Here is a 12759-nt window from a genome sequence, read left to right as displayed (position 1 = left end):
GTAGTGTAATGTGTTTTTGGGTGTATTTTTACACATACCCATGCTGGGTGGGAGAAATATCTCTGTAAATGGACAATTGTGTGTTAAAAAAAATCAAACAATTGTCTTTTACAGAGATTTCTCCCACCCAGCATGGCTGTGTGTAAAAAATACATCCCAAAACACATTATACAATTTCTCCTGAGTACGGCAATACCACGTGTGACTTTTTTTTTTTTTTTTTTTTTGCAGCCTAGGTGTGCTAAGGGGCCCAATGTCCTATGAGCACCTTTAGGCTTTACAGGGGTGCTTACAATTTAGCAGCCCCCAAAATGCCAGGACAGTAAACACACCCGACAAATGACCCCATTTTGGAAAGTAGACACTCCAAAGTATTCAGAGAGTGGCATGGTGAGTCTGTGGCAGATTTTAAAATGGAAACTTTTTTTTTTTATTTTTTTTATTTTTTTTTGTCACAAAGTGTCATTTTCCGCTAACTTGTGACAAAAAATAAAATCTGCTATGAACTCACCATGCCTCTTAGTGAATACTTTGGGATGTCTTCTTTCCAAAATGGGGTCATTTGGGGGGTATTTATACTATCCTGGAATTCTAGCACCTCATGAAACATGACAGGTGCTCAGAAAAGTCAGAGATGCTTCAAAATGGGAAAATTCACTTTTTTGCACCATAGTTTGTAAACGCTATAACTTTTACCCAAACCAATAAATATACACTGAATGGATTTTTTTTTTTTTAATTAAAGACCTGTAGCACAATAAATTTGGACAAAAAATGTATATAGAAATTTTACTTTATTTGAAAAATGTCAGCACAGAAAGTTAAAAAAAAACAACTTTTTTTGACAAAATTCATTTTTTTTTTTATGAATATAATAAAAATTAAAAATCACAGCAGCAATCAAATAGCACCAAAATAAAGCTGCAATAGTGACAAGAAAAGGAGGTAAAATTCATTTAGGTGGTAGGTTGTATGACCGAGCAATAAACCGTTAAACCTGCAGTGGTCTGAATGGAAAAAGTGTCTGGTCCTTAAAGGGGAACTGAAGTGAGAGGTATACGGAGGCTGCCATATTTATTTCCTTTTAATCAATACCAGTTGCCTGGCAGCCCTGCTGGTCTATTTCTCAGCAGTAGTATCTGAATAACATCAGAAACAAGCATGCAGCTAGTCTTGTCAGATCTGACTTTAAAGTCTAATGCTGGGGATACACGGTACGTTTCTGTACCGTGTATCGGCCAGCTGATAATATTTAGCTGGCCCGATCATGCCGCTCCATCTGCGCCCGCTCGATTCCCGCCGGCGGACAATGGCGGGGAATCGAGCGGTTATTAGGAAGCTCCGGCGGGGACGAGCGGCAATCGATCCGCGCGGGGATGCGCCGGCATCGAGCCGCTGGCTCGATCCGGCACATAAATCGAGCCATGTATGCACGGCATAAAATGCCTGATCTGCTGCATGCTTGTTTAGGGGCTATGGCTAATACACTGTAGTATTAGAGGCAGAGGATCAGCAGGGCTGCCAGGCAACTGGTATTGCTTAAAAGGAAATAAACATGGCAGCCTCCATATACCTCTCTCTTCAGTTCCCCTTTAAGGGGTTTTAAGACTGCAGTCCTTAAGTGGTTAAAGGATACCCGATGTGACAAGAGATAGACATGGGTATGTACAGTGCTGTGTTGTGTGTTTTGTTTTTTGTTTTTTTTTCTTTGCCTGAAAGGGTGAAATATCAGGTATGTAAGTGGCTGACTCAGTCCTGACTCAGACAGGAAGTGACTACAGTGTGACCCTTACTGAGTCCAACTATAAAACACTTTCCTAGCAAAAAATGGCTTCTGAGAGCATGAGAAAGATCGAAAGGGTCAATAGTTCATACATTTTTAGCTCTGGCATACTTCAATGAATGTGTCATTGAGCAAAAACAATAAAACAGTTAAAACTTAAAGTAGATTTTAAACCTAAAATAAAACTGTGGAATATCTTAAGTCATTTTTAGGAGACGGAAGATGGATCGTTTATTCTTTTATTTTCGCCTCGGGTGTCCTTTTAAGACTTTTTATTATTATTTTTTTGAGCGTGTGTATGAGCCTTAAGATGTACACTTGTCCCAGAATAGAAGGCACTGTACAGTACACTTTTTTTTTTTTTTTTTTTTTATGTAGCTGTTACTTATAGTATATTCTATTATTCTGACCTCTCTGAAAGGTGTTTTTTGTTTTTTTTTCCTATAGGTTTTGGACAAGTCCAAATTTTCAGGGGGATTCTAAGAATTTCCTCTTAATTTCAAAATCATTCCCTGGCTAGCAGTAGCACAGTCCACCTGCCAGTGTGCAGACGAGTAGACAGGCCAGCAGGTATCTTTATAGATCCTTTCCAGGGAGTGCTTCTGAAAAGAATAAAGGAAACTAAGAATCCACCATTAAAGGTAACCCATGGTGAGAATGATATGGAGGCTGCCATATTCATTTCCTTGTAAACAATGCCAGTTGCCTGGCAGCCCTGTTGATGTTCTGGCATAAGTAGTGCCGAGTCAAAACCCTGGAACCTGCATATGGCTAATCCAGTAAAATTTGAGTACCTGATCTGCTGAATGCATGTTCAGGGTCTATGGCTAAAAGTATTAGAGACACAGGATCAGGAGGACTGCCAAGCAACTGGTATTGTTTAAAAGTAAATAAATATGGCAGCTTCCATATCACTCTCACCTCAGGTTCCCTTTAACCTCCTTAGCAATACAGTTCCCCATGTGTAGGTAGCCAGAGTGTACCTCCCTAGTTTAGGTAGCCAAAAAGTGACCCCCCCCCCCCCCCCCTTACTGGTAGCCAGAGTGTGACTCCTGTTATGGGTAGCCATAAAGTTAGCCAAAGAGTCTCGTCATAGAGATGCGGAGCCTCGGAGGACACTGAGAAGACAGGCTGCTGCTCTGCACTTTGCATCTCGCCCTCCTAGCGGTATCCACCAGTGTAGCTCGGGTTTACCGCTAATTGCAGTGAAGAGTAACCCCAAGCTACACTCATGAATACTCAGGAATGCTGCCAAGGAGGTTAATAGTACAAGTTGCTGCGGCAGCCTCATGGGAAAAAAATATTTTATAGTAAATTTTTCTCGGAGACAGATGTACATCTATGTATGTGTGCGCACATATTGGTTTTTTTTTTTTTTTTTTTTTTTAATGATGGGCTGAATTGTAACAGTCCTAATTCATTAGTGGCGATATATAGGTAAGTTAACGCCTTCTGCTGCAGACTCCTTTACACACCAGGAGTTTCATATTTTGCAAAACTGTTCGTGCTCATCCTTAACCACTTAAGCCCAACTGGACGAGATTTCTCGTCCAGTTGGGCTGCGCGCACTCCCGCGGGTCGCGTGCGCTCCCGCGGGCCCCCCCCGTGCGCGCCCCCGCTGCTGGCCGCTAGCCCACCGATCAGTGAAAGGGATTATAAATCCCTTTCGCTGATCGGACCCCCCCGGAGAAAAGCCGACAGCGTCTCTTCAGACGCTGCGGCTTTTCTGAGCTCTGGTCTCCTTTCTTCTGCCTGGGAGCGAGATCGATCTCTCCCAGGACTTTTTGATTCTGGCCATCTTGTGGCCAAATAGCAAATTACACCTAAAAAAAAAGTTTTAAAAATAAACATATAAATATATTAAAAAAAAACCCTGTTTACCTCCCACACCAAAAAATACCCACATACAAGTTTAAATTAAAAAAAAATAAAAAATAAAATAAAAATTACAATAATAAAAAAAAAACAAAAAAAAAAAACTGTTACCTAAGGGTCTGAACTTTTTAAATATGCATGTCAAAGGAGTATATCAATATGATTTAATAAATTATGGGCTTCTAAACAGTGATGGACGCAAAACGGAAAAAATGCACCTTTATTTCCAAATAAAATATTGTCGCCATACATTGATAGGGACATAATTTTAACGGTGAAATACCCGGGGCAAATGGGCAAATACAATACGTGAGTTTTAATTATGAAGGCATGTATTATTTTAAAACTATAATGGCTGAAAACTGAGAAATAATGAATTTTTTCCATTTTTTTTCTTATTCTTCCTGTTAAAATGCATTTACAGTAAGGGGGGTTGGGGGAGAACAATATAGCAACAGAGGCTGGGCATTATATGCAGACCCAGCCTCTGTGTGCAATTAGGGTTTTTAAAACCCACCTCTGGTTCTCTTTAAGAGAGGGAAGCCTCATCCTAATGAGGCTTCCCTTTCTATTCTGTTGTCCCCCGTCGCTGAGTGCGGCCCCCTGGAAATTAGCGACAATGCATTGCCGCTAATCACATCGGGGCCGCACAGCTCCTCTTCCTGGTTGATGTGACTGGCTGACTGAGCCCTCCTGCGCATGCACAGTAGCAGGAAGCTGTAGGCTCCGTGCTACTGCGCATGCGTGGGTGGGCTCGGGGCTACTGCGCACACTTCAACCAGGAAGAGGAGCTGCACGACCCCGATGTGAAGGGGGGGCCGCACACTCAGCTGCATGGGCCGTGCTCAGAAACTGGGGGCTTGTTAGAACGGAGGGTAGCCTCATTAGGATCCTGAGGCTTCTCTCTGTTAGGCCCGGTTCACATCAGCGTTTTTTTTCCGGGAACGTATACTGTACAAACGGAACAGATGTGAAAGGATCCAATATTAACCTGTGAATCCATTCACATGCGTCCGTTGGTACGGATACATTCCGGCACCCGGATCCAAAAAATACAGAAGGCCCTAATTTTCCGGACCATTCTGCCTAGTGTTCCGCTATTCGGAAAAAAATACTGCAGCATTGGGGCAATGGGAAACGGAACGTATCTTCACACTAGTTCCACGGGGGATGGGGGCATGGGGCGACGCAATCCTGAGCGATGGGAGGGTGCAGCGGGCGGGTGGGCTAGGGAGGCTTAATACATAATCTTGTGCTACAGATGGCGGTAGAGGCTTCCGTCTTCTTCCGTGTCATGTGAGTACATGACACGTCATGTGACTAGTCACATGACGCGCTGTGTAATCACAGTGGAAGAAGAGGAAGCCTCTACCGCCGGCTGCTGCACAAGATTAGGTATGTATTTGCTGAGTGAAACCTGGGACACGGACTGAGCCATCTGGATCGGGTGAAGCGGACACCGGATCAGCTCACCGGATCCGTTTTGGCCCCAAAACGAAGATGTGAACCGGGCCTAAGTGGTAAGTGTTAGATTTTGAACCCAAGTTTCGGCTCTGGTTCGCTTTAGCTGTTAGACAGCAGCAAGTTACTGCTGTGCAGGGGCACTGTAATGGAAATTTTGGAAGTGCTCTCTAATTTGGACTGGGATCTTTGGCAAAACTCTGGTCGGGCCTCCCTCTGAGTTATGGAAGTGAATGCCTGTAGTATACATGTGCCTCCCTTGAGCCCTCATGAACAACTGCATGTCACATCCTGACATGGGAAAAAATGCCAGGCATCTTCTTGGCTCCTTGATACTCTTGTACTGTATTTACGTTTAGTGTTGCCTGCAGCAAGAGCTTTGGTACAATACAAATGACTAGTTAGTGTAGCACTGACTTCTGTTGTAACCTGTGCATGGAAGCAGTTTATCATCAAGCTGTGTTTAATTTGTGGTACGAAGCTATGAAAAAGTATTGTGTGCGAGAGAAATGTAATTGTATACTCACTTTGTACTAGCATGCTTCAGATGATGGCTCATATACCCAAGAACAGTGCTACTTCTCCAAACAAGGCAATACTATGTGGTTTATGTGATTTTTTTTTTTTTTTTTTTTTTTTTTTTTTCATCAGATGGAGGAATTGTGGATCTATTTGCTACAGCTAAATTTTGAGTTCTTATTATATTTTACATTGCTAAAATAAGTGTTTACTCTTGTCACTTATTTCTGTCTGAACGTTTGTTTTTTTTGTTTTTTTTACTGCAGGACCCTGTATTTGAAAAATGATTATCTCTAATATGACTTAGCAGAAAATTAAAATAATTTGAAAATGTGGGGTTTTTTTTCTTTTCTGTTTTTTTTTTTTTTCCCTTTTAATTATCGTTCTGGTTAAAAAACGTAGTTGCAGTACCGATATAATAAAGGGTCTGAAAACTTTGTAATACTAATATGGATTACCACATTGAATGTAAAAATGAAGGACACATTGGGGTAGATTTACTATAACAAAGTGCCTTTCCCCCCCCCCCCCCTTTTTTTTTCCTTTCTTTTTTTCTTTTTTTGGTTTCCTGATACACACAACCCCTTTAAGGCGGAATAAATATGGTAGCCTCTCTCTACCTCTTGCTACAGTTGTCCTACAGTTAGTCGTTTTTTGTTTGCTTGTTCTTTCTCTGGTGTACACACACCTCTTTTTAAGGCTTGTTTCACACTGTTGTTAAACGGTCCGTTCGTGGATTGGAACAGACACTACAAACGGAACAGATGCGACCGGATCCAATGTTAACCTATGGCTCTGTTCACATCCTTACCTTCAAATGGATCCGTTCCATACGATCTGCTGAATGGACCGCATGTTTACTGCAGCACCAATTTTTTGGGACCGATGAGCCCAGCAGACCAGAAACGGAAGATGAAGCCATGCATTGGGGGCAATTAGAGAATGGAGTGTTTCTTCAAACTAGTAAAGAAACGGACCATTTTAATGGCAAAATCCACTGGGGGTAGGGATCGGGAAGGGATGCGGGGACGCTCCACTGGGGGGGAGGGGGGAAGAGACGAAGTGCACCTGGGCGGGTGAGAAAGGGTTTCTTACCCAGGCTTCAGCTGTCTTCCCCTTAAATTGCCTCCCACGGCGCATCATGTAACTTCCACGCCTCCTCCTTCCATGTTGGAGGAAGCGTGGTAGTCACATGATGCAACTTGGAACGTGATGTGGGACACAATTGAAAGCGGAAAACAGAAGCCTAGTAAGTTAACCCTCCCTCACCCGCCCGCTAAGGTGCACAGATCGGCAGAACAGGGTGAAAACTGATCAGATCCGGTTTCTCGGATCAGTTTGCCAGTGTGAACCAAGCCTTACGGATCCAGTGAAGTGGAAACCGGATCAGTTTAATTGAAAATGCCAGTGTCAAACGGGCCCTAAGTTCAGCCTGCTTTCTGATGTTAACCTTAACACAAAGTTCCATATGTACAAGCCTTAAAATTAGTTTTGAGTCTAGCTTCTTATTCCCTTGAATAGCTGGGTCATGAACCTATGTGTTTATAACCATAACCCAAAGTAAAATGTCTTTGTGCCCTAATGTTTGTCTATTTAGTATTTGAGTTCTGCCTGACAAATGTCCAAATTTTTGTTGAATGATAGAGGAACATCTAACCATATTACTTTAGAAAGTCTCCTCTTAGCACATTATTTTGTAGGCCTTGGTATCTAGTTTTAAACTGATGTTGAGATTTTGGATTGATGGCTTGGTAGAATGTAGGGACTGAAGCAAAGATTGACATATGTTCTGGTTGCCAGAAGGTCCACATTTGTAAATATTTTGGAGAAATTATACTCTTAGGCCTGGAACCCACTGAAAACCGCAAACGCAAAACGCAACCGCTAGCGTTTTGTCTGAGCGGTTTGCAAGCGGATTCATGCGCGTTTTTGGTCGTGTTTTGCAACATTGTATTTTTTTCCCCAGCGGGTGCCTAGCGTTTTGCGTTTTTATCCTGATTGGTCCTGTGAATTATTTTTCATTTTGTTACAGTGTGCTGAACCGCAAAACGCTAGCAAAACCGCTCAGTTTAGGTTTTGCTGAGCGTTTCCGCTAGCGGTTCAATACTTTACATTGAAACGCTCCCAAAATGCTGCATGTCCTGCGTTTGCGTTTCTGAGAAACGCAAACGCTCCTGTGGAAGTTGACCATCCATTAACATTAGCCCAGCGTTTTGGCAAACTGCTAGCGTATCGCAGTGCTGCCAAAACGCTGCCAAAAGCGCTCCTGTGGGTTCCAGCCCTTAAAGGGGAACTGAAGAGAGAGGTATATTGAGGCTGTCATGTTTCCTTTTAAAGGACTTATGAGGCCAAATATCGAAAATTTGGTCGTTACCTGTTTGATATTAGAATCCATAGGTGATTTCCTCTGCTCCCTCTGTCCCATTCCGCCTCCAATGCATTTTTTACATAGCCCCCAGGCTGCGACCCGACCCCACAGCACGGGTCGCCTCGTATGCCACAATCAAGATGGCCGCTGCCAAGATCTGCGCCTGCGCAGTACGCATGGCGGAGAGTGCGGCTGCGCAGCTCTCCGTCCTCGCCATGAGCGCGCCCGCTGCCACGCTAGGAGGACGCTGACATCGAGTACGCGGCTGGGCGAGGGCGGAGAGCTGCGCAGCCGCACTCTCCGCCATGCGTACTGCGCAGGCGCGGATCTTGGCGGCGGCCATCTTGATTGTGGCATACGAGACGACCCGTGCTGTGGGGTCGGGTCGCAGCCTGGGGGCTATGTAAAAAATGCATTGGAGGCGGAATGGGACAGAGGGAGCAGAGGAAATCACCTATGGATTCTAATATCAAACAGGTAATGACCAAAATTTCGATATTTGGCCTCGTAAGTCCTTTAAGCAATACCAGTTCCCCGGCAGCCCTGCTGATACTAATACTATTAGCCATAGCCCCTGAACAAGCATGCCGCAGATCAGGCGTTTCAGACTTTAAAGTCAGATCTGACAAGACTAGCTGCATGCTTGTTTCTGGTGTTATTCAGATACTACTGCAGAGAAATAGACCAGCAGGGCTGCCAGGCAACTGGTATTGATTAAAAGGAAATAAATATGGCAGCCTCCGTATACCTCTTACTTCAGTTCCCCTTTAACCCATACCTGGCCTAAGACAAGCTACCTAAGGTAAGCACAGAGGTATGTTCATGCTGGATCCATAAACCTCTGTGCATTATTCCATTTCTTTCCTTATCACCTACTCATCTGCACACTAGTCTGGCAGTTGGACTGAGCAACCTCAGCAGATCAGGACAGCTCCATCCCTGGACGTGTTTAAATCCAGACTGAAAACCCACCTGTTCAGTTTGGCATTTGCAGAAATATAACTTTTGTTGTGTGAATACTTCCTCCTACTACCAACTACTGAATCTGAGAGAGCCTAAGCGCTTTGAGTAATATGGGAGAAAAGCGCTATAGAAATGTTATGGTATTGTATTAAGTGCTTTTGTAAATCAAGAAATAATTGAGAATCCCCCATAAAGAGATGGACTAGTCCAAAATCTGAGATTTTCACTGCTTACTTTAAGTGACCGCAACATGGGGGGGGGGGGTAATATACTGTGCATCCAGACAGTATTAACAGTGCATCACTTTTTCCACCCCACCTGTATGGTAGAGTGGCCAGACGGAAGCCACTCCTTTAGTAAAAGGCACTTGGCAACCAGCCTGGAGTTGCCATGAAAGTCTCTCAGACCATGAGAAACGAAATTCTCTGGTCTGATGAGACAAAGATGGAACTCTTTGGTGTAAATGCTAGGCGTCGTGTGGTGGGACCAAATTCTTAATTATGGTTGTTTCATACCATTTATCACTAGTGTACTTCCCATTATTCTAAATCCTGTCTTGTGTGTTGCAGCAAATATTTTGACCTTTTTTGTTTTTGTCCTGTATTGTGTTCAATTTACTAGCATTTTTTATTATTTTTTTTTTAATCTAGAAAAATCTGTAGAAACTGCAAATGTGGGCAAGAAGAACACGATGTTGCTTCAAGTAATGAAGATGACCGCAAAGTCGGCAAGCTTTTTGAGGATACAAAATATACATCTCTCATTGCCAAGTTAAAAACTGACGGGATACCCACCTATAAGCGGAATGTAATGATTTTAACCAATCCTGTAGCAGCAAAGAAAGATGTTTCCTTCAATATGGTGACCTATGAATGGGCCCCACCAGTACAGAACCAAATGCTGGTAAGTATGGACATGTTTCTTTGTGATAAATATAGATTGTATTCTTAACCAAATGTAAAGTAATCTAAAGGTGACTTTCTAAGCACAGCAAATATATTAAAAGCAGATGTCGTTGGTTGTTGTTGTTTTAATAGGCTGAATGGTTTTATATGCCGAAAACAGATGAGTTGTTAACCAGTCAGTTTGCATAAAATTAACATAAAATGTGCATCAACTGAATCATTCGCTTTTAAATCAGTTTTCTGACCGGAAAGTCTTCACAACTTGCCAATATTTTTTTTTTTATTATTTTTTTTTTTTTTATTATTATTTTTTTTTACTATTCAGAAAGGGGATAGATTGCAAAGAGCAATGATCAGGCTGACATGGAGCCATTATCACATGTGACTAATGCTGAGATATAATTTGGGTGTTTTTATAAGGCTACAGTAGGAGGCTGGTTAAGCTGTCAAGAACAAGAAGCAAACTCGTCCACTATTTTTTTATTTGGTCTGAAAACTGCTATAACATAGGGTAATTCCATGTAATATGAAGGCTTTCCTACACAATATGTTTAGAGTATTTGAAATCTGTTGACTCTCATACTGTGCAGAGGAGGTAAAATTGGCCGGCTATTAGCCAATTGAAATTGGATGTGTGTATGCACCCATAGGCAGTTATGGGGTCCTCAGATTTATCCAGAGAGGCTAAATCAATATTATGTTACTGATAAGTGATTACATTATTATGGTATTATTTATAACCTAGTGAGACCACCAGCACTTTACATAGTGTATAAAATCATGCTACTAAAGGCCCATACACACGTCGGATTTCCGCAAACGACGGGTCGTTTGAACATCCCTTCGTTCCGTCGTTCGCCCGCTAAATCGGGCGTGTGTACAGACTGTCGTTCGCTTGATAAGGGTGAGTTTGAGCAATCCGCCGGGCTGATCGCTCAAACTCACCCTTATCAAGCGAACGACAGTCTGTACACACGCCCGATTTAGCGGGCGAACGATGGGACGTTCAAACGACCCGTCTGCGGAAATCCAACGTGTGTATGGGCATTAACTCTCCCTCAGGCTCTTACAATCTAATGCAGGCTTTCTCAACCAGGGTTCCCAGGAACCCCAGGGTTCCTTGAGGACTCTGCAGGGGTTCCTTGGCATTTTACCCCATCGTGGGGGAAGTATAATGGAGCACACCATAATAGGTGGTACTGTAACAAGAAGCACTAAATTGGGGGGTCAGGAGACAGTATAATGAGTTGCAGTGTAATAGGAGACAGTGAAATTAGCAGCCTAACCTACTTAAAGACCACGCCTCCTGAAAAATAAATGTAGGGGTTTCTCGAGACCAAAACATTGTTTGCAGGGGTTCCTCGAGATCCAAACGTTATTTACAGGGTTCATCAAGGGTAAAAAGGTTGAGAAAGGCTGATCTAATGCCTACCACAGTCCTAGTCTAATATCACCTTCGTAGTCTACGTCCAGTTTGTGTTTTGCATATTTTATTTAACTTCATGTATTTTAAGTTGTTCAAAGTACATCAGACAGTTTAAGCGATGCACATCATAAACTGACTTAAGTGTGTATAATTACTGTAGATATAATGGTTGTCGGATACTTATTTCTTTTTCTTGATAACTTTATTTCTTGCTATTGTTGCAGTATATTGTTCTTTTCTTGATTTTTGTAGGCATATTTACCATGGAAATACTATTCTTTGTCTTAATGTCTTGTTTTAGGCCAGGCGTTACATGGAACTGATTCCAAAAGACAAACAGCCTGTAGCTGGTTCAGAGGGAGCCCAGTACAGGAAGAAACAGCTGGCCAAACAGCTGCCCGCTCATGATCAGGATCCATCCAAGTGCCATGAGCTGTCTCCTAACGAGGTGAAGCAGATGGAGCAGTTTGTGAAGAAGTACAAAGATGAAGTGCTTGGTGTGGGAGATGTCAAGCTGCCTAAAGACGTTGCAGCACAGGCAGGGGAAAGTGCGGGAGATGTCAAGGCTGGTGACAAGTGTAAGCCTGACAATGGGGCTCGAAGCACTCTGTCAACCGTCAAGGGGGCAGAGAACACGGTGGCCGCACCACAAGGATCTGCATATGTAAGTACATACACATGAAAAAACATCTGACTTTCTAAAGCACTGCCCTGCTGTTATTGATCTTTTGTATTCCATTCCCTACAGAAAATGCTAGCATCTCATTTGTTTTATTCAGTGTACATTGTAACTATAGCAGAGAGTCTTTTTAGCCACACCTACTGATTTAAAAATAATAATAAAAAAAAAAAAAAAAGTCACTGCAAAACTAGAGTAGTGCTTATCTTTGTATGCCTCCATCTTCCCACAAAGAGAAAAACCTCACATGAATGCAGGATTCAGCATCTGCAGGACAAGATATACGTATATCAAGTCCTGCAAATTAATTCCCTCAGTACCCGGTCACCTTCTGGCTCTAACCACCAAATGTAACCACCCTTTAGATGTAATCGGAGCCACTTGGGCTAACGCATCTCAAGATAACATGGCTATTGCAGATACTGGCTAGTGTATGTTACATTGAACAGTCTATATTGATTACATGTATTTATCTGGTAATGGTATTGCTCTGATTTTTATGTATTATGTACATCATAGTGCTTGGCAGGACCTTCAGAAGTTGACATAAGGTAGAGCAAACCTTTGATCATTATGGTTTTAAGCACACTTAGTCAGTAAGTTATACATCAGACCATTGCTGTGTATCCCAGCTTCAGAAGACATTTCAGTCCAGGTAAAGTAGTTTAAATCCTGAAATAAAATCAATTAAAATGTTTCAGTAATGGGTGCAGTGGCAGTTCTCCAATATCTAGCACTCCCTAAACCTACTTTAATAGAATCGTTGCATGTTCTTACAGT

At 42.5% G+C, this 12759-nt stretch overlaps 1 protein-coding gene across 1 annotated transcript in view; it reads left to right on the top strand.

Annotated features, from left to right (window-relative positions):
• Positions 1-12759, top strand: part of TES (testin LIM domain protein) — a 69791-nt gene that overhangs the window by 32320 nt on the left and 24712 nt on the right. Inside the window, exons 3-4 of the mRNA XM_068272724.1 lie at positions 9620-9872; positions 11602-11964. Of these exons, the coding sequence (XP_068128825.1) occupies positions 9620-9872; positions 11602-11964 (616 nt within the window). The remainder of the gene's footprint in view (positions 1-9619; positions 9873-11601; positions 11965-12759) is intronic.

Source organism: Hyperolius riggenbachi, chromosome 3, assembly GCF_040937935.1.
Source record: "Hyperolius riggenbachi isolate aHypRig1 chromosome 3, aHypRig1.pri, whole genome shotgun sequence".
Taxonomy (NCBI): domain Eukaryota; kingdom Metazoa; phylum Chordata; class Amphibia; order Anura; family Hyperoliidae; genus Hyperolius; species Hyperolius riggenbachi.
This window is presented reverse-complemented; position numbering and strand designations above follow the sequence as displayed.